This window comes from Bison bison, unplaced genomic scaffold, assembly GCF_000754665.1.
Source record: "Bison bison bison isolate TAMUID 2011002044 unplaced genomic scaffold, Bison_UMD1.0 scf7180017863938, whole genome shotgun sequence".
In the NCBI taxonomy this organism is placed as follows: domain Eukaryota; kingdom Metazoa; phylum Chordata; class Mammalia; order Artiodactyla; family Bovidae; genus Bison; species Bison bison.
This window is the reverse complement of record NW_011494510.1, coordinates 633,131-654,804: the sequence shown is the minus strand read 5'-3', so window position 1 is coordinate 654,804 and position 21,674 is coordinate 633,131. Positions and strand designations below refer to the sequence as shown.

The window sequence follows — 21,674 nt, the reverse complement described above, 5'->3', positions numbered from 1 at the left end:
AAAAAAAAAAAAAAAAAGACTCAAGCTTTAAATTTTTGAGATGACTGAATTCTAATCAGAAGTCCTCCCTGAATGATGAGACCATAAGGAACAGCTGTTTAGTACTTGGGAAGAACTTAGGCCAGGCAAGGATTTAAATTCTTCAACTTCTGCGCTAGGGAAATCTCCGTTTGACTGAATAGAGTTAAGATAAAAACTACGTCTTTTAAATACGAAAGAATCAAGCACATCAGTCTATTCACAGTAGGGTCGTGAATGCCAGCTTCAGAACAAGATGATTCCCTCTTTTCCATGTTAATCCTCCTGCTGGCATTCACCTCCAATCTTGTATCTTCCCAACCCCACTCCCAGGGCCAGGTTCAAAATCTCTGTTGAATTCAATTCACAGAGAATGGACTATTCTCATTAATTGAATTTTCTGATGAGATTAGATTTTCACAATGGAGTTCCAGGGAAGCACTTGCAGAATGTGTTAGCATTCCTGTTTCTGAGTCAACTCTACAGTTAATGTGATCAAGGGTCCAGCAGGCCAGGGTATCAAATGCAGATCATTCTACTCCAAATGTCAGAGCCTCCCATTTTCAAGGGAAAGAAAACGTATTCCAGGAAGTTCTGTGATTTTTCCCAAGGGTAACGAGTCAAGGCATCTAAGTCTAAACCCTAGAGCTATGTATGCTTCAGCTGAAAATTTACAAAAGGCAAAAACAAAAGTTTTAACCGTTTGTATTGTATCAACTCCAAGTCATATGCTGAAGTTACCATGCTTAGAACAACTAAATCTATTTTCTTCTTTGTGAGGTTACTTACCAAATGCTTACATTAAGGAGTTTTACTAATAATGTGAAGCAGAAAGCATACTACTGAAGAAAACATACACTTGCCAAAAAAAAAAAATTAATTGAAAACTCTAATTTGTTGCCAATATGATGTACTGGAACTTTAAGGATAGTATTTAAGCTTGTGAACACATCACTGGGCACTGAACATTCAGAAGTAGAAGTACATGGGGAGACATGGACACTACTTTTGCTTGATCACTACTTTGAAAAAGAGGAACACAATCTATGTTTTGGGTGAAAGGAAGGAATTTAACATGAGTACCATTCAAAGATAATTAAATTTTGGCAAAAGGGATCTCTTCTCTGACTTAACAATCACAGTTGAAAAAGGATAAAAATGCCATTTAATTAATTGAGGATTGTAGTCCAGCAGCAGCCACAGGATTGGAAAATGTCAGTTTTCATTCCAATCCCAAAGAAGGGCAATGGCAAAGAATGTTCATACTACCGCACAATTGCACTCATCTCACATGATAGCAAAGTAATGCTCTAAACTCTCCAAGCCAGGCTTCAACAGTACATGAATTGTGAACTTCCAGATGTTCAAGCTGGGTTTAGAAAAGGCAGAGGAACCAGACATCAAATTGCCAACATGCATTGGATCATCGAAAAAGCAAGAGAGTTCCAGAAAAACATCTATTTCTGTTTTATTGACTATGCCTAAACTTTTGATGGTGTAGATCAAAACAAAGTGTGGAAAATTCTGAAAAAGATGGGAATACCAGAACACCTTACCTGTCTCCTGAGAAATCTATATGCAGGTCAAGAAGCAACAGTTAGAACTAGACATGGAAAAACAGACTGATTCCAAATTGGGAAAGGAGTACATCAAAGTTGTATATTATCATGCTGCTTATTTAACTTATATGCCCAGTACATCATGCAAAAGGCCAAGCTGGATGAAGCACAAACTAGAATCAAGATTACCTGGAGAAATATCAATAACCTCAGATACGCAGATGACACCACCCTTGTGGCAGAAAATGAACTACTACAGAGCCTCTTGATGAAAGTGAAAGAGGAGAGTGAAAAAGCTGGCTTAAAAGTCAACATTCAGAAAACTAAGATCAAGGAATCTGGTCCCTTTGCTTCATGGCAAATAGATGGGGAAACAGTGGAAACAGCGGAAACAGCAAGAAAGTTTATTTTCTTGGGCTTCAAAATCACTGCAGATAGTGACTGCAGCCATGAAATTAAAAATGCTTGCTCCTTGGAAGAAAAGCTATGTCCAACTTAGAAAGCATATTAAAAAGCAGAGACATTACTTTGCCAACAAAGGTCCATCTAGTCAAACCTATGGTTTTTCCAGTAGTCATATATAAATGTGAGAGTTGGACTATAAAGAAAGCTGAGTGCCAAAGAATTGATGCTTTTGAAGTGTGGTGTTGGAGAAGACTCTTGAGAGTCCTTGAACTGCAAGGAGATCCAACCAGTCCATCCTAAAGGAAAGCAGTCCTGAATATTCACTGGATGGACTGAGGCTAAAGTTGAAACTCCAATATTTTGGCCACCTAATGCAAAGAACTGACTCATTGGAAAAAACCCTGATGTTGGGAAAGATTGAAGACAGGAGAAGGGGATCACAGAGGATGAGAAGTTTGGATCACATCTCTGACTCGATAGACATGAGTTTGAGCAAGCTCCAGGAGTTGGTGATGGACAGGGAGGCCTGGTGTGCTGCAGTCCATGGGGTTGCAAATAGTAGAACATGACTGAGCAACTGAACTGAACTGTAGTCACTTTTAGTCTTCACATTTCCAAATTTCTGACTTCTCAAATGGGAGAGGAAAAATCACTTATGACTATATTTTTTTGTTCTGTATTTGATGATTTTTACAAAATATTTATTTACCTTATTTCTTTATTTATTTGGTTCTGCTGAGTCTTAGTTGTGGCATATGGGATCTTTAGTGGCAGCATGCAAACTCTTAACTGAGGCACAAGGAATCTGGTTCCCTCACCGGAGACTGAACTTGGGCCTCCCTGCAATGGGAACGGGGAGTCTTAGCAACTGGACCACCAGGAAAGACCCTGGTGATATTTAATACCAAGCAATTTTTAAAGTATAGAAGTCCTCTCTCTTGTCCACAAAAGAAATGGCTTAAAGCTACTAATACTTGGGAGAATAGATGCACCAAAGCAAATAGTTCAGGGGAGAAGTAGTAGAAGGAAGAAACGTTTATGACAGTTTGTAAGCTTCTATTGTAGAAGGTATTTTTCCTTTCAACATCTTGCTGTATCTATGCCCCTGGAATGATCTGCCTTTTGAATAGGAATAGAAAAAATTAAGTAACATGTATAGATATGCCCCAGCACAAGGAGAAAAATAGAAGGACCAAAGACACTTGTGGTTTTTCTTATCCTTGTGTCTTTATGGCCACAAAGTAGCAGGAGAAATGTTCCAGAAATTCTATCTTGGATTTTCTAATGCGCTGCTGCTAGTCGTAAGGTTGAGACTGGAGGCAGCAGGCTCAGGCAAAACAAAGCCTGTTCATTACACTGTTTGTACCGAAGCCAATTAAGTGTGTGGCAGGCCCTAAGGACACTGGAGACACTCCCTGCTTACCTTAACACATCAAGAAATCTGCTCCCAATGTCGTACAAGAAAAGAAGGTGTGAAAACTCCCAGGTGTACAGCCTCCCAGATGGGTCATCCTGAGCAACTGACTTAACTGAATAGCTGTTCTCATGTTACAGATAAGGAAACAAACACTTGTTTTGCTCTCTCAAGGAGCAGTCCTTTGGATGGCAATTTATAATTACACTGATGTACTTTTGACCTGTAGATGTCTGTAAGAATGACATGGTGGAAACATGTTTGGCACTTGGCTAAAGAACAGTATCTTAACTGTATTTTTTAGGGTATGAGTCGGGTGTTTCAGGAGAGTTGAGTGAGGGAAGTACTGAGAAAAGTGTGGGCTGACTGAGAGCTATCAAGGGGTAGGGAGGCCCCCAAGGCCAGCAGCAGAAGTGCTAATACCATTCCTAGATCGGAAGGGTTGAGGGAAGGAAGCTGCTCATGGACACTAGAGTTTTGCTCTGAAAACTCCCCAAGATAACTGTAGATGCCCAAGTGTGATTGAGGTACTGCGTGATCTAGAACCTCACCCTTCTCCAGTCTCCATATCTCCTTGGGTAATGTATCTTGGTGGAGTCCAATACGAAGCCAGCAAGTAAGTGCATCCATTCCATAGTGGTCACTCTCCCATGCCAAGAACAGGTGGACAGTGCTGGAGAGTGGATCTGGAAGAGCAGCTGGGGATTGTTCAGCACGCTAACCACTATCCAGAAAAGCTTTAAATAGATGTTGTTTGGTGTGTATATGTTAACCCCAATCTCCCAATTCATCCCCCTTCTTCCTCCCTGCCGTGTCCACTCATTTGTTCTCTACATCTGTGTCTCTATTTGTGTTTCACATTAAGATCATCTATACCTTTTTTCCTAGATTCCATGACAGTCTCTGGGTCCAGACATGACTAACTAGTGAGGACCTAATGTGTAGCACAGGGAACTCTACTCAATGCTCTGTGATGACTTAATGGGAAGGAAATCCAAAAGAGAAGGAGATGTATGTATATGTGTAGCTGATTCACTTTGCAGTACAGCAGAAACTAACACAACATTGTGAAACAATCATACTCCAGTAAAAACTGATTAAAAGAATAAATTGTGATTAAGAATCCAAAGGGTGAAGGAAAACTGCTGTTTGACAAAACTGCTGATTTCTGTCTCATAGTCTTCAGTTCAGTTCTGTTCAGTCACTCAGACGTGTCTGACTCTTTGCGACCTCATGAACTGCAGCACGCCAGGCCTCCCTGTCCATCACCAATTCCTGGAGTTCACCCAAACTCATGTCCATTGAGTTGGTGATGCCATCCAGCCATCTCATCCTCTGTCATCCCCTTCTCCTCCTGCCCCCAATCCCTCCCAGCATCAGAGTCTTTTCCAATGAGTCAACTCTCCGCATGAGGTGGCCAAAGTACTGGAGTTTCAGCTTTAGCATCATTCCTTCCAAAGAAATCCCAGGGCTGATCTCCTTCAGAATGGACTGGTTGGATCTCCTTGCAGTCCAAGGGACTCTCAAAGGTCTTCTCCAACACCACAGTTCAAAAGCATCAATTCTTCGGCGCTCAGCTTTCTTCACAGTCCAACTCTCACATTCATACACGACCACTGGAAAAATCATAGCCTCGACTAGACGGACCTTTGTTGGCAAAGTAATGTCTCTGCTTTTCAATATGCTATCTAGTATGATCATAACTTTCCTTCCAAGGAGTAAGCGTCTTTTAATTTCATGGCTGCAATCACGATCTGCAGCTATGAGTCTTAGAATCCCCTTAATGGATAGCTGATTCTTATTTCCATTTAACAGGACAGGTGATCCCGGGAGTTTACTAAATTGTTCATGGTCACAAAGCTAGTAAGTGTGAGGGTAATGTGAGAAACTGAACTTGCTTCACTTCAGTAGGAGAGAGCATTTATAAGGGACCTCTAACTTGTCAATAGATGCACATCATAGATAGTATGAAGCTGTATACCTTGATGGTGGAGGACATCAACATTTCTGTAATAAGTGGAAACCCAGGGAACCCTTCTTGTCCCATTAAAGCAAGGCCATCCATCATGATGCTTCACTCACATTATGATACAACTCAAAGACACTGACCTGGGTATGCTAAAATCAACTGAGCATCAAAATTGTTTTAATTCCAGGTGTCTGAGAGACATCACAGTTTTTTAAAAAAATTATTCTCTAATGATATATATTTTTTTAAATGATGAGGATAATATACACCGATCTTCTCAGTCTCTGAGAGAGTTGTAAACATTCTTTCATTGGAGTAACCTGAGAGGATTAATGTGTAGATCTCAATCCATCAACTTCTTTGAAAAAAGTTGCTGTCTTCCTTGAGGAATTTTATCACTTTTCTCTGATTAGTGGAAACTATACATGACATTCCAAAGTCGAGTGGTTGGCTTTAATTCATAATGACTTTAAACTGTGATGGTACCTCAACTTTACAAGCTACAAGTTACTCCTGTAACTATCATGGGAGTAAAACCATTTTATAATCCTTCTTACTGGAATTGGTCCCAGACTCAGGATATTCTGAGTCATGTAAATATGCATCCATAGCAGAGTAGCCACATTGGCATCTTCTCATACTAATGATAAGGTTCCCTTATTGTTGTTCTTACTATCTTTTGCCTAGATGTTTATTTTCTCCTCAGAAATGCCTCACAGTGATCCAAATTGGAATGGTTGCTGTATTTCTAATTTTTCTCCCTTCAGTTTTTGTTCATAAAGGTATGACTTATTGAATTATTAATATATTAAGATATGGTCAAGTCCTAAAATGAATTTTCATATTGAAAGATATTATTATGTTACTATCCATATTTCCAAATAGGCAGGGCTGTCCAGTTGAGTGCTCCCTAAATGGGCAACTCTGATATAAAGGTGGTTTCAAGGTCAAATAAAGTGCAGAAGAACTCACATCTTTTCCCAGAGCCTCCTCATTGCCTGAATGGATTAGATTTCCCTGGACACTCTTGTTCCTCAGCTGCTACTTGAGTGATTCAGGGACTTGAACTTCTTGCAAACCTTTTGCAGATAGATGATTTAATTAAGAGCATATGAGTCCAGAAAAACAGAATTACAGCTTCAGACATCCTTACCTTGAATTGAACATGTATAATGTCCCTGAGGTTAGAAGTGAGAGGCAAATTGTCTTTAATTCAGAGATTTTTTTTCACTTGGTCCTGAGAGGTAACTTATTTACTCAACAGGAATATTCTGAGCTAGTCACAAACATTTTTATCATGGGCCTTTAGCAATATGGTGGCAGGGGATCTTATGACCGAGTTAAGTAAAAGTGTAGGACACAGAAAAATAGCAATCTCCATTAATATGGGAATGCCTGCATTACTCATTGTACATTAATTAATGAAGAATTATACAGCTATGAGAAGTAATGAGTTGAGCCTCTAACCATTGACAAGACCTCAAAAATATCCATTGTGTGAAAAAAGAAAGCCTCAGAACAATGACTATACTGTGATCACATTTGTGGTTAAATGTTCATATGTACATTTGCACATTTGTATGCATATATATATGTGAAAATGTACATATCAAAATGCTAGAGATATTTATCTATGAAAAGAGGTATGAGGGTAGGGAGAGGGCAAAATGAAGATTTTTCAAAATAACTTCAGGAGTACCTACACTGATCTTTGAATCTTTAACAAGAATATTAAATGACTAGTGAAATATACTGAGAAGCAGAAAGATAGAACTCTGAAAATATATCAGAAAAAAATAGTTCACATTTTAGAACTGATACTACATTATTTACATGATTTTGTGTTTACCCCCTTTTCTATTTTCTCTATCTTTCTGTTTCTATAAAACATTTATTACTTTTACAATAGTCATGATGTAACTAAACAATTAAAATATAAATGTAGTTGAACAATGCCTGGACTTAGACACTTGCCTGTATTAATTCTGATTGGCATTTTATTCATCTGAGTTGATTCTCATAATGCATTTATTTCTTTCATCTCTGATGTATTTGTGAGCCTTAGAATAATTTATCTTTGACCTCGGAGCCTTCCAGCTATTTGTATATTTACTTCTCTTATAGGGGAATTGGAGTCTGTGATAAATTGAAGGATTCTTTCACTTCCAGGGTTTTCCTGGGTAGATGAATCTATGTTATGATTTATACTTTAATTTGGTAGGCAAGAGTATGCCATTCAACTTACTTTCTAATGTACATTTTTATAAGTTCTTTTTTGTACATTATAAAATGTACTTTTGCAAGTAATCCACTAATGTCTATGACTACAGTCTTTCTCAGTATTGGCATCAGAGATGCACACCAGCTAAATGTCAAAAGAAAACAGAAAATTATCTGAGTGGGGATCTGTGGTATATGCATGTGTTTCTGTATGTGTGTGTGTGTGTGTGTGTGTGTGTGATTCACACATTCATTTTTGAATGAGCTGTCTGAAAGTCATTCTCCCATTTTCTTCCCCTCAGCAATTATAAAAACTGCCCTTCCCAATATGGACAGAGAAGCCAAGGAGGAGTACCTGGTCGTTATTCAAGCCAAAGACATGGGGGGACACTCGGGGGGCCTGTCTGGCACCACAACGCTTACAGTGACCCTCACTGACGTGAACGACAATCCTCCAAAATTTGCCCAGAGTAAGTGAATTCCCTGTGCTGCATGAGCATCTCTGTATGATGTTTTCATTTGAATCTATGAAAACTAGATTCAATGAAAAATCTATTTTTCAGTCATTTGAAAAACTGATAGCAATCACTGAGTGCCTCTGACGTGCAAGGTAGAATAAACCCATGTATGTAGGAGACTACCCATGCTATCATTTGGAGCCTACATGTATCCTCACTTTACAGATTTCAAAGCATATATAAGAACATTTTTGAATATTAAACATAAAGTAAATATCACAGCTGAGTATTAGAACCAGCAAGCCTGGATGCAAAGATTTGTGCTTATTTCTCTAGTCCAGGGTAGTCCTGTGAAGAAAACTGGAGAGAATGATTGAAACGCACCTCAGGTATTGCTCTATCAATAGTCCCACTTGTTCTATAAAAGAAACTAAATCTCTAGAGCCTGAGGTGGAGAAGGCAGATATACAGTACACTTGCTGCAAAATATATACTCCTCCTTCCAGTGGCTGGCGGGACATCAATGATCACCGACTCTCCCAGTGCCTGTGAAAGCTGTGCTCAGCCTCCTAAACCTCGCAACAGCAATTGAGGCAGCCACCATCAGTGAATCAGGAAGACGATCATTATTTGCCAACTTTCCTGTACTCTCATAGAAACCTTTCCTTCTGTGCATTTTGGCAAGGGATCTTCTATTAGAGAGATGATTTAGGAAGAGCTTTCTGACATGAGAGCCTTAAATTGAGAGAAATGAATGATGAGTAGGAATTGGAAACAAGGTGAAACCATGAAAGGGAGGATGGACATTGCAACTGGAGGAAATAGATGCCCAAAAGTCCTGTGAAGAAGGGTATGTGGCCCTGAATGAGAATTGAAAAAATTCCACTACAGCTGGAGCACAGTCTGGAGAGCTAGGTTAGGCAGGGAGTCAGTCATCCTTGGATCTGTAGGCCATTTTAAGTACCATGATCTTTATCCTAATATCGCTGCTGCTGCTAAGTCACTTCAGTCGTGTCTGACTCTGTGCAACCCCATAGACGGCAGCCCACCAGGCACCCCATCCCTGGGATTCTCCAGGCAAGTACACTGGAGTGGGTTGCCATTTCCTTCTCCAATACATGGAAGTGAAAAGTGAAAGTAAAGACCCTCAGCGACCCCATGGACTGCAGCCTTCCAGGCTCCGTCCTCCTAATATCGCTAGGAAGTCATTAAAATATTTTAAGTTGTAGGTTGAATAATAGGATTTGATTTTAAGGAAATCAGAGAAAATGGAAGCTGGCCTTCTTCCAGAGTCTTTTCCACACTGCAGCCAGGTGAAGGATGCTAGAAATCATTCACGTAAAAGGTGATGAAAGCCCTGGCAAGCAGGGTCGATCGTGTGGGAATGGAGGGAAGTGATAGATGTTTGAGGGCTAATGTTAACAACAGTCTAAGGGTAGACTGCGTTTTCAGTCGAGGATGCAAGTTACCCTCTTCCTGACACGAGAGATCAGCTGCCTGCTGGTGCTCTTTGCTGGGATAGGAAATACTTTAGGAAAACCACCGTTTTTGAAGAGAGAGAGAGAGAGAGAAACCAGATGAGGGAGAAGGAGAGTGAGAGAGGGAGAGACAGAGACGGGGCTTGGAAATGACACATTTGAGGTGCTTTGGAAAAATTCTCTGCAAAAATGCCAAGGTAGAAAGAACAAGAAATACTGCATTTCATTAAGCATTTGAGAATATCCACATCTGGCCATTCAAAAATCAGACAACAATGCAACCCTTTTAAGCCGAAATGACGGAAATTAAAAACGCTGTCTCTTGCATCTTTCCCCCAATTCTTTTATTCTCTTTTCAGTTGCCATTATAGTTAATACACTAGCATGCAACTCCTCTTTCTCAGAAAATTATTGTTTCAATTGCACAGTAGCCTATGAGTTTCACAAGTGTTTCCTCTCTTAGAAGTAATAATGATTAACTATGATCACACTGAAAGGGATGATGAGAGTAGGAAGAATAACAGTGGATAATGAAACGTGTCACTGGCTCGATTTCTCAAAGCTTCCTGTTGCAGGGCTGGCAGTAAGGTGAGGCCCCATGCTGTCTTATTTACCTAATAAGCACATCTCGAGGAATCATCACAAGACCTTACCTGAAATATAAAGTTGGAAGGAAATGGAATCATTACTGATTATGGGGGGAGTGGGAGACTTGTGCTTGACATGATGATTTTTGGTGCCTACCTTGTGAAAAAACTGTTTTGTTCCCTAGTCCCATAATATTATGATTTTAAGAGGCATTTTGATTCCATCGTTAGATAAAAGTGTGCCACTGCCATTAGAAAATTTTTCCCTCATAAGAAGTTATCCTTATATACTGGGTACAATGAGGCCTTAGTTTATCCAAGGGACTCAATGATTGAGTTCAAAATAGACCCAGGTAATGTTCTCTAGATTTAATTTTTCCTTTCGGGATTATGGTCCATTGAACGTTTATTTCCCCTTGTTCTCATTACATGGGGACTACAACTTCCTGGTTGCCTGGATTTGGATTCCCCAGAAACAGGCACTGAGACAAGAATTTGATTATAAGTGGTTTATCTTGGAGATGATCCAAGAAAGGCCAGTTTGGAAGTGAGAATGTGAGGGAGAGGAGGCCAGAAAGCCAATGCTGTGTATTCTCAAGCCAGCTACCACTGAAGAAACTGGAGCTTCATCCCCTTGGGGATACCCTGGCACCCTGTAAATAAACAAAAGGAAGGAACAAGCTTAAGATTATCCTGCCAGAGAGGTGATGGAGCCAGGGATTTTATATAGTAAGTTGTGTGAGTCTTTGAGGGGTATTAATTTTCTGAGAGTTCTAGCCTGACAGGCAATGGGCAACATGGGTTCTGAAGGCCAAAGGAAACCCTCAGAAGTTGGCTGTTGGCTAGAGGATATGAGTGACTGAAGTGGTAACTACCAGAGGTTAGGGCTTAGGGTACCAGCAGCTTCCCCTACACCAATGAGAGCGAATGGCACCGGTGCAACAGTCAAAGTGATCTGAATAAAAAAAAAAACTGATATAACTAATTAGACACATTGTCCTGCCTCCCCCTAGGAGAAGGGATACACACTGTAATTGTATTTTTGCCTAGAGAGTTTTGAAGGTAGGATTTTTGGTCTTCAGAGCAAGGAGGACTTTAGTAACAAGAGGAGTGTTTCATGTGTCTGAACAGCTTGCTGCAGGGCATAGCAGAGGCTTGGTAATTGGATTTTATCAAAAATGGTCTACAAGTCTGTAAATATAAAGGTAACTTCAAAAGTGACTTTCAGTGTGTTACACATTGCATCTATCTGTGCCGAAATTAGCTTAATATTTTATGTTGGGCAACAATGAATATCCCCAAGGGCAGCCAATGTGATTATACAGCGAATGGGGAAGAACATTCACACAGACTCACTAATATCCTGATATAACTCCGCTCCAAATATGTACTTGGTAAACATATGGTTGAGTAAGTCCCATAACTCAGAAGAGTTTCAAAGAGAGATCGCTGCTTTTTCTGGGAACTATTTGTCTCTGACTCATGTAAAAGGTTGTATGTTCCACAGTGAAAAGGATGTTTTTGCCTTTCCCATCACTGTGTTGGTCACATCTGTACCCAGGTACCTCGAACAAGAAAGGTGCCCAATAAGTATTTGCTAAATGAATGAATGAATGGAACATATGCAGTGCTCAGGGTCTCTCCTCTTTCCTAAGGTCTGTATCACTTCTCGGTACCAGAAGACGTGGTTCTTGGCACTGCCATAGGAAGGGTGAAGGCCAATGATCAGGATATTGGTGAAAACGCACAGTCATCGTATGACATCATTGACGGAGACGGAACAACACTCTTTGAGATCACTTCTGATGCCCAGGCCCAGGACGGCATTATAAGACTGAGAAAGGTAAGCTCAGGAAGGTTTTGCTCATCTTCAAATTATTAATACCTCTTTAAAACGTGAACATTGAAGATGGTGGTGGTTGGGTGGACTTCCTGATATAATCTTAGAAGGGAAGGAGGTTTGGCTTCTTTAGCTATGAAAAAGTAAGAGTCCTGGGACCTCCCTCATGTTCTAGTGGCTACGATTCCGTCCTCCTAATGCAGGGAGCCCAGGTTAGATCCCTGGTCAGGAAACTAGATCCTACATGCCGCAACCGACACGCCATGTGGCACAGCCAAGACCAGGCATAGTCAAATAAATGAATAATAAATAATGTTGGAAGAAATAAGAAGAAAAAGTAAGAGTCCTTTCTCACATCCTATCTCTTGGTCCTACTTTATATTTCAGCTAAAGCTCAGTAAGCAGTGACCATGGTGGTGCTAGCCTGCCATCTCATCCATCATTTCTCTCCTGTCTGTGCCTCAGTGTTTTTCCATGAGTCACAGGAACTTGCTCAGTTCTTGTCCAGAGCCTCCAGCTATCTAGGAAAGTCAACACTGAAGGCAGCCTTCAAGCAATAAAGGACAAAGACTTGTGGACAGTTTTCTTGGAAGAAATTACCTTGAGGCAGATTGTCTGTGGCTCCTCAGAGGTTTTTCAGTTGGCAGAGGGGAGGGGGATCCTCATTAGCCCACAAAAGTGGCAAATTCAATGCCTTTTCTATAGAACTCGCCCCTCCCCCATTTCTGTATTCCTGCTTCTTCAGTTCAGTTCAGTTGCTCAGTCGTGTCCAACCCCATGAATCGCAGCATGCCAGGCCTCCCTGTCTATCACCAACTCCCAGAGTTCACTCAGACTCATGTCCATCAAGTCGGTGATGCCATCCAGCCATCTCATCCTCTGTCATCCCCTTCTCCTCCTGCCCCCAATCCGTCCCAGCATCAGAGTCTTTTCCAATGAGTCAACTCTTTGCATGAGGTGGCCAAAGTACTGGAGTTTCAGCTTTAGCATCATTCCCTCCAAAGAACACCCAGGGCTGATCTCCTTCAGAATGGACTGGTTGGATGTCCTTGCAGTTCAAGGGACTCTCAGGAGTCTTCTCCAACACCACAGTTCAAAAGCATCAATTCCTCGCTCAGCTTTCTTCACAGTCCAACTCTTGGAATAGTTCTAAAACATGCATTGAAGGTTCCTAGGTCTTCATTGCAATCTCTGCTTTTAGAGAAACTCAAAGACAGACAAACTAGTCAGCCTGTTATTCTGGCTCATTCTGGCCCTGAAAGGACAGGGCCCACCTGGCTAACATAAGATACTCCAAATTATGATCAAATGTCCAAGCAATGAGGTCAGTGAAGCTCAGCTTTGTTTTGTTCCTGGGTGTGGGGATGGACTTCTCAGGTGGTGTTAGTGGTAAAGAACCCGCCTGCCAATATAGGAGATGTAAGACGTATGGGTTTTATTTCTGGCTTGGGAGGATCCCCTGGAGGAGGGCATGGCAACCCACTCTGGTATTCTTGCCTGGAGAATCCCATGGATAGAGGAGCCTGGTGGGCTACATCCATAGGGTCACAAAGAGGCAAACAGGACTGAAGCGACTTAGCATCCACACACCTGGGGCTACCACTGAAGAAAGAAATATCTCCACAAATAGTACAAAGAATATATGGCAATCTGTGATTGCTTTTGCTCACAACCATTTGTGTGTATGTACGTATGGTAAATATGAAAGATTCTGCACATTTTCCATATTTATTTCTCATCATGACAAGTTTATTGAAAAAAAAATGTGTAGAGCACAGTTCAGTATTTTACGGACATGGGCATTTGCAAAGGAAAATGCCCCTTTATCCTCATAATGAGTATTTTGCTCAGTATTGTACTGCATGTTTGTTGTGAAGTAGTAGAAATTAATTTTAAAACAGATTTGCTGATTCATGAATTGAAAGACGTATGATCAGTCACGCTGTTGGGAGCCAGTCGTTCTGCCCTCTGTCTTGATCAGCAATATATTGACATGACTCCGAGCTTACTATCTGACTCCCTCTCATGTTACACAGGGATCTGCTCCCCATGGTCATGCTTTTGAAGTCCCCCATCAGGGAGGTCTTGACAGTGAGAACCTGGAATTTTCTGGATATACTCTAAAATACAAAATCAAGTTTAAAAATCAATTTTGAAGAAAAAATTGGTTGCATCTATTTTAACTCTGCTGAGCAATGCTTTGTTTTGACCTGGATGGAGCTCAGTAGTAAAAGTTGCAAAGTATTTAAAAACTCATGTTTGAAATAAAGTACAGTATAATTATACTTGAGTCAATTATTGAATAACCCAGGGCCACATTTTCCTTGGTTAATGATTCCTAATGTCATTTTTATTGTTATTATTAACTGCTATTCTTTGTTACCATAAGGTGCTTTTATAAACTGAAGCAATTAGCCATTTGCTCTATTTTTATTCACCGCTATTCATAAACTTAGAAACATATTCACATCTCAACACCAAGAAACACATGCATTTTACTCTGGAAAATGATGTACGGAGTCATTTTCCCACAATGCATGGACCCTGTTTTTGGTCTGATAAAGTCCTAAGGACACCAGAATGTGTTCAGGTTGGGCTAAGAATTTAGCAGAGCATAATATGCTATATTCAATGGCATTTGTGAAGAATTTGAAATTACATAATTGTTACAGTTGGGGCTGTTGCAAAATTGTGAAAATGATGATGTTGAATCGTGTATTCATGGGTATGTATATATATGTGCTTAGAAATTTCAGAATGCGCAGGATTGAGTATCTGCTTTATTAGAAAATATCTCTCAAGAAAAGTCCAGTCCAATTAGAAAAAAATTCAAATATAAAAATCAACACTATATATGTATATATATAAGCTTGTAGGGGAGTTCTGAAAGAATTCAGTAATGCTGCTTTGTGTTCAGACTTCTTTTAAAAAAAATTTGCATCACAGATGTAAAGTTCAATTTCTTATAAGAAATTGCAGTGCAAGCCTAAATTATCTTTTTGAACCTTGACAGAAATACATCCTTGACATCTGAAGTATTATGCCCTGCTGAGAGAATTGGACAGCGAGGATTCTGACGCAGATGGGCTTTGGGTTGTTAAGGGGGGCTGTGTTCTTTTACCTTCCTCTATTTACTTAGATCATTAAGTCTTTGGGGCTTTTAAGGCAGGAAGAATTAATAGGTCAGAAATATTTTCAGTAATGGTGCAATGAGGTAATTTCGTATTGCTTTTAAGTGGTTTGTAGAAGACACAGTAAGTCCTAGCTATCTATATATCTACTTGTCTCCCTCTTCCTTCCCTTAAATATAAAAACAGGTAGATATATATCTGCATACATCTTTATATGTCCACCTGCTTCACAGCACGGAACTCATAATAGAGACCTTCTAAGAATGCCCTAAAAAATAATAAACTTGATTTTAGCCATGATCAGCAAAGCAGTGATGCTCTAGAAGTGAAATAGGAAAACACTCTTTGTTGGGATTAGTGTTAAATTATGCTTTATAATGTCTCCATGGACTAAACAATGATTATTTCTTGTTCTTTACATTTCACACACTGTTGCAGAAATGATAAAAAATATTCTTCCCAGATAGAGATTGTGTTTGATGCTGCCTTATCTCCGACCAGCAGAGGCCCGATTAACTGACTGATTGGTATGCAGGTCACGCCATCACTAGTAAAATTTTATTATGACTCTGAAGTGAAATTTTGATGGCACGATTCATGACTGTGAATATTTTGTGAATTCCAAGTGAAATGAGCAAAACAAAACAAAACAGTAGGAGATTAGATTCACTGAGCTTGTATAATAAACAGATATCAATAAATGCCTGTAAAATTTACAGGTTGAATATGGGGGATAGGAGAGTGATCCCATTAAGACTCACAAATGGGCTTAAATGCACATAACGATCATCCATCAGTGTTATACTCATTTGTTCTCGCGGCTGTGGTCATTAGTGAGAAACATTCATCTTTGTCATTTCTTAACAGCCTCTGGATTTTGAGACCAAAAAATCCTATACACTGAAGGTAGAGGCGGCCAATGTCCACATTGACCCGCGTTTCAGCGGCAGGGGGCCCTTTAAAGACACGGCGACCGTCAAAATTGTCGTCGAAGATGCTGATGAGCCTCCGGTCTTCTCTTCACCGACTTACCTCCTGGAAGTGCATGAGAACGCTGCTCTCAACTCCGTGATTGGGCAGGTGACCGCTCGTGACCCCGACATCACCTCCAGTCCGATAAGGTATTTCTCTTTTAAAAGGAAGATTTGCTACGGCCTGTGACAAGCAAATCAGTACAAAATGTAATTATGTATGCAGTCCATGTGGCTGCCTTTGAGACACTGCTCACATGGCCAAGGGATTTTGGTCAACATGCACCACGCTTGTGTCTATGGGTGTGTTGCACACACACATGCCCACACACCTGGGAACAGCTATATATAATGCTCAGAGCCAGAAATGCTAAGATGAAGAAAGCTGTTTGGCTTTCAGAGAGCACAGTGAAAAGGCCAGATCACATGTATTTTGCAGTGCTTTTGGGTGGACCCTTTATATTACATTGTTTTTGCTTGTTGTACATTTGTTTTCTAGCATCAGAAAAGGATTACTATTTTCTTTTCTCTCTCCTTTGACAATCACATGGATTATGTATAAAAATTTAGAGCTGTAAGGTATTGTCTTGGAGTAGTAAGAGACCCTCATCTTATTTCTGTATTTGGGTTTGAAATTATCTTTTTATTACTAAATGGACATTTCTGATCGGTCAGCATATCTGCATGGGTGCCTTTTAGACAAAAACCTTTCTCTGCTATTTCAAAAGTACCCTTTGTTTATACTTTCCCTGCTCAAAAATTTTCCCAAGATGAGAAACATAACCCTTCATTAAGGATTTTGTTCTTTTTTTTAGAAATGAGGCTCAGTTCTGGGTTTTTTTGTTGTTGTTGTTGAACTGTGTACATCTTTTCTCTTTTGCCAGTCACCCAAATGACGGTGCAGATGCTCAAGCTAAATAGCTTTCTTCCGAAAGAACACTGAAAATCTATAACTTGTCCACTGGTCTCCAAGGGTGAAGTGTTGGTTAATGACGTGTTTGAGTGTGGATTTCAAATATTTTCTGAGAAATTCTTGTTGAAAAAGAGAGAGAAAATATATATAGAATAATACAGTTTTAAAGAATTGTCCAGTTAATTTATGAGTTAGATGTCAGCTTATATGCAAGTCATTCAGTTTCTAAATTACGGGGACTTAGGGCAGATATTTTTCTAATTACTTTATTCAGGGAAACTCTAGATAGACAAATGGCTTTCTGAAAGCTATGTTTATTCAATTCTTGTTCCTGTATTAAATGCCCAATACTCCCGAGGGTGCTGAAACTCTGAGGCTGGAGGTAAAACACTTCGGCGTAGTCAGTGCCCCAAATAATTTGTGTCTGGGCAAAAAAAAAAATCCTTTTCAGATCCAGAAAAGTTGTTTTTAGCACAAGCCATTTTGAAATTCAGGATGAGAGTGTATCTCATAAGGATACCAAAAAAATGCTTTCTTCAAAAGAGCAACCTCTAAGAAGGTAAAACTCCGTGTGGGGAATTGAGGAATGGTCAGTTGCCTATTCTCTGTTCTAAGGAACTCAACATGCTGTAGGCACACAGAATCCTCCCTATTTGTTAAGAGAACCGTACCTCTAAAAGGGACAAGAATTGGATACCAGGGAAGAAAGAATCCAGAAAAATAAGTTTACATGGATGTCCATTTTCTGACTAAACGGTGAAGTTGTGAAATCACTTTATGCTGAAATTCTAATATAAATAGAGGCAATGATACTTGTTGAGTAAATGAATCTGCCCCATTTTCAACTGTTACCCCTTTTCTTCTGAAGGAACACAGAACTGAGCAGTTCCCACTTCCTTCACATCTTTAAGCATAAGGGACAGGATAATGGTAAGGGTAAACAAGATTGAACCGACCGAGAGACCGTGGGCCAGCTTAGCACTGGATTTGTCAAGATTTCTACTCCTGTCAGCAAAGACTCCATAGGGGGCCAGGAGCAAGCCAAGCGGAGGACCCTCATGGAAAGTGGGGGTTCAGATATCAGAGGAGTTCCGGGTACACCCCAGACATGGAATCTGGAGTATCAGCAGGAACAAACTTCCTGTGCGGAGACATGTTCTTCATCAGCTAGAGATGAAGTGTGAGGAACTTTTGGTACTGAAGTAATACTAACCTCAAATGGGCAGAAATGGGTAAAAATCTAGGTTTAGAGCTCCCCACGTGTTGTAATCTATCTTTTTACTTATGTAAAAATGGATATTTTTAGAATCATTCCAGTTCACAGGGAATCCAGTGACTATTATCACTGCAGTTGATTGTTACGGCTATTGCTATTGTTTTTTATTACTGCCATTGGCATAAAAGGCAGGTGTATAAGAAGCTTGAGGCTGCTTAGCAACAACTGCCTGGTTTGGAAGCTTTTCATTTCCAGGCAAACTAAAGGGGGCTTGGGGCCATGTTCCCAGGAAGAGATGGACAGATGAAGTGCCATTTGATGACACAGTCATATCTGTAGCTCTGGTAGATGGCAGGCAAGTGCTATTAATTGTTCCCTTGGCATATGTGCCTGTGTATGTGCAAATTCACTTCAGCCATGTCCAACTCTTTGCAGTCCCATGGACCATACGCGCCAGGCTCCTCTGTCCATGGGATTCTTTAGGCAAGAATTCTAGAGTGGGTTGCCACTTCCTTCTCCAGGGGATCTTCCCAACCAACGGACAGGACCCGCAGCTCTTAAGTCTCCTGCACTGGTAGGCAGGTTCTTTAATATAGCGCCACCTGGGAAGCCCAGGTGGCATATATGGCCCCACCCAAAGAAGGGGTGATCAGTGTTTCAAATCATTTCCAGCAGGGTTTTGATGCATTATTCAGAAAGAGCGCCCCACGTGGTTCTAATTGGCGGTGCATTGGCTCCATGGGATAAGAATGTAAGAATCACCAACTGCATTTTTTCAGTATCTGTTCTGCATTTTTGCAGTTATCCCCCCTCCCACCTTAGTCCCCGAGTTGGGTTGTGGAGAGTGGCTTTCCTCTTTCTATGCACAATTGGTTAATTTGTGTAGAAAATTAAATTTCCTGACTAGCCAGAGCAGTGCAGAGTTCCTTATACGTCTAGCAGACAGATTTAGAGCCATTTAACCTTTTAAAACAGGACTAGAGGACACAGATATTCAGGGAATTATCAAGTAACAAATAGTAACGCATGATTGTCTCTTTAGGACTGTTGTATTTTATATACTAACAAGACTGTATCCATCGTTTAGGGGAATGTTTGCTTTGCTATCCAGCAAGAAATAGGCATTTATTGTGGCATTGGCCATGTTAAAACATGTAGTCATTAATTGGCTGGTCAGCTTCCTCTACGACTCTGCTTCTTTTGAGAGCTCACTGACAGGCTAAAAATATCAATGTATTTAAAAAATTCTTATAACTAAACATGTGTCTGTGTCTATAAACATGTCTGTATTTATATCTATGTTTGTATAATCACAGGGCAAACACACAGTGACACAAAGACAAAACACAAAGGCAAAATCTCCCTTCCGGGAACATTAATTAAGCATGTGCTACTTTCTTCATTAGCATATGCATCTCAGTAATATAGAATATAGTTGTGTAAATTATTTAAAAGATGCCATGTCTTGAACAGATCGTTTCAAACCCTGTCAATGCTACTTCCCAGACAGATAGCTGGTCTCCGGAATTCTCTTTGAGACTCAGCTTCTTCCTTGGTATTCTGGGATAATATCATTTTCCTCAGACAGTTACTGACATAATTAAGTTGTTAAATAAAATAAGTGGAGTTATTAGGACTACCAACTAATAAAGCCACCATAAATTTCATATCTTAAATGCAAAATAAAAGCCTAGTACTCATTTTAGCAGAGATTCTTCTATTAAAGTTTGCTGACTGTGCAGGATTAGCTTTTTCTTTTCACTTATCAGTTGCATGCTAAATAGTCTAATTAACCTCATTTGGTCTAATTTGCCTTTGCTACTGTGGTGAATATTGCTACTAGTGAGTGCTTAATATGTGGCAGAGATGTGCTACATGGGTTCATTTCATTCTTTAACACCTCTGTGAGATAATGTGTATACTCATTTAACAGATGAGGAAGCTGAGGAGAAAAAGACTATCTTGCCCATTGTCACACAAATAGTCAAGGATGGAACTGTGGTGCATAGCCATTTTTTGTTCTTTCTTTCTGACAATGCAATGCCTGATTTCTATCCTTTGTCACACTCCCTTTCTTTCCTTGTGATTTCTGTGACACAAACTGTGTCTTGACACAAACTGTTGGGATGGCTTAGCAGGACCAGTTTTTTCTGCAAATCTTTTTTATTTGTTTATTCGAGTAAGTTTCAGGTGTGCAGAATTATAGTTAGACTGCAATGTTTATAGTATAAGTGTTATACTATGGTAGGTACTATGGTACAGATGTTTGTGGTATAAACATCGATATACATACAGACTTTTCACCACCACAAGCCCAGTCACCACCTATCAACATACAGCTCACCACCCTCACCCATTTCACCACCTCCAAAAGCCTCTTCCCTTCTGGTAGCTACCCTTCTCTATGAGTGTGTTTCTGTTTTATTTTGTTTTAGATGGCACGTGTAAGTAAGATTATATATTTGTTATTTCTCTGACATACTTTACTTAACATAATACCTTCAGGGTCCATCCACATTTTCACAAATGGTAGGATTTTATTCTTTTTCATGACCGAGTAGTATTCCACTGCATTTTGTGTGTGTGTGTGTGTGTGTGATCTTCTTTATCCATTCATTCATGGATGGACATTTAGATTGTTTCCATATCTTGGCTATTATAAGCAAGGCTGCTCTGAATTAGCAGGAAATACAAAACCCATTCATTTTCTAACTGGTTTCATGCAATTCAGGATGCACAGGATCAAGAAAAAGGAGAGTATACCAGGCTGTGGAATTAACCAGAGTACCAGAGTATGAGTGGAGGATTTCTTGCTCCTTCAGTTCAGTTCAGTCGCTCAGTCGTGTCCGACTCTTTGCGACCCCATGAATCACAGCACGCCAGGCCTCCCTGTCCATCACCAACTCCTGGAGTTCACTCAAACTCATGTCCATGGAGTCGGTGATGCCATCCAGCCATCTCATCCTCTGTCATCCCCTTCTCCTCCTGCCCTCAATCCCTCCCAGCATCAGGGTCTTTTCAAATGAGTCAACTCTTCGCATCAGGTGGCCAAAGTATTGGAGTTTCAGCTTCAGCATCAGTCCTTCCAGTGAACATGCAGGACTGATCTCCTTTAGGATGGACTGGTTGGATCTCCTTGCAATCCAAGGGACTCTCAAGAGTCTTCTCCAACACCACAGTTCAAAAGCATCAATGCTTTGGTGCTCAGCTTTCTTCACAGTCCAACTCTCACATCCGTATATGACCACTGGAAAATCCATAGCCTTGACTAGACGGACCTTTGTTGGCAAAGTGATGTCTCTGCTTTTCAATATGCTATCTAGGTTGGTCAGAACTTTCCTTCTAAGAAGTAAGCATCTTTTAATCTCATGGCTGCAGTCAGCATCTGCAGTGATTTTGGAGCCCCAAAAAAATAAAGTCTGACAGTGTTTCCACTGTTTCCCCATCTATTTCCCATGAAGTGATGGGACCAGATACCATGATCTTCGTTTTCTG

The 21,674-nt window shown here is 40.3% G+C and overlaps 1 protein-coding gene across 1 annotated transcript in view; it reads left to right on the top strand.

Moving 5' to 3' along the window:
- Positions 1-21,674, top strand: part of CDH8 (cadherin 8, type 2) — a 403,256-nt gene that overhangs the window by 229,354 nt on the left and 152,228 nt on the right. Inside the window, exons 5-7 of the mRNA XM_010833836.1 lie at positions 7,888-8,055; positions 11,764-11,951; positions 15,947-16,200. Of these exons, the coding sequence (XP_010832138.1) occupies positions 7,888-8,055; positions 11,764-11,951; positions 15,947-16,200 (610 nt within the window). The remainder of the gene's footprint in view (positions 1-7,887; positions 8,056-11,763; positions 11,952-15,946; positions 16,201-21,674) is intronic.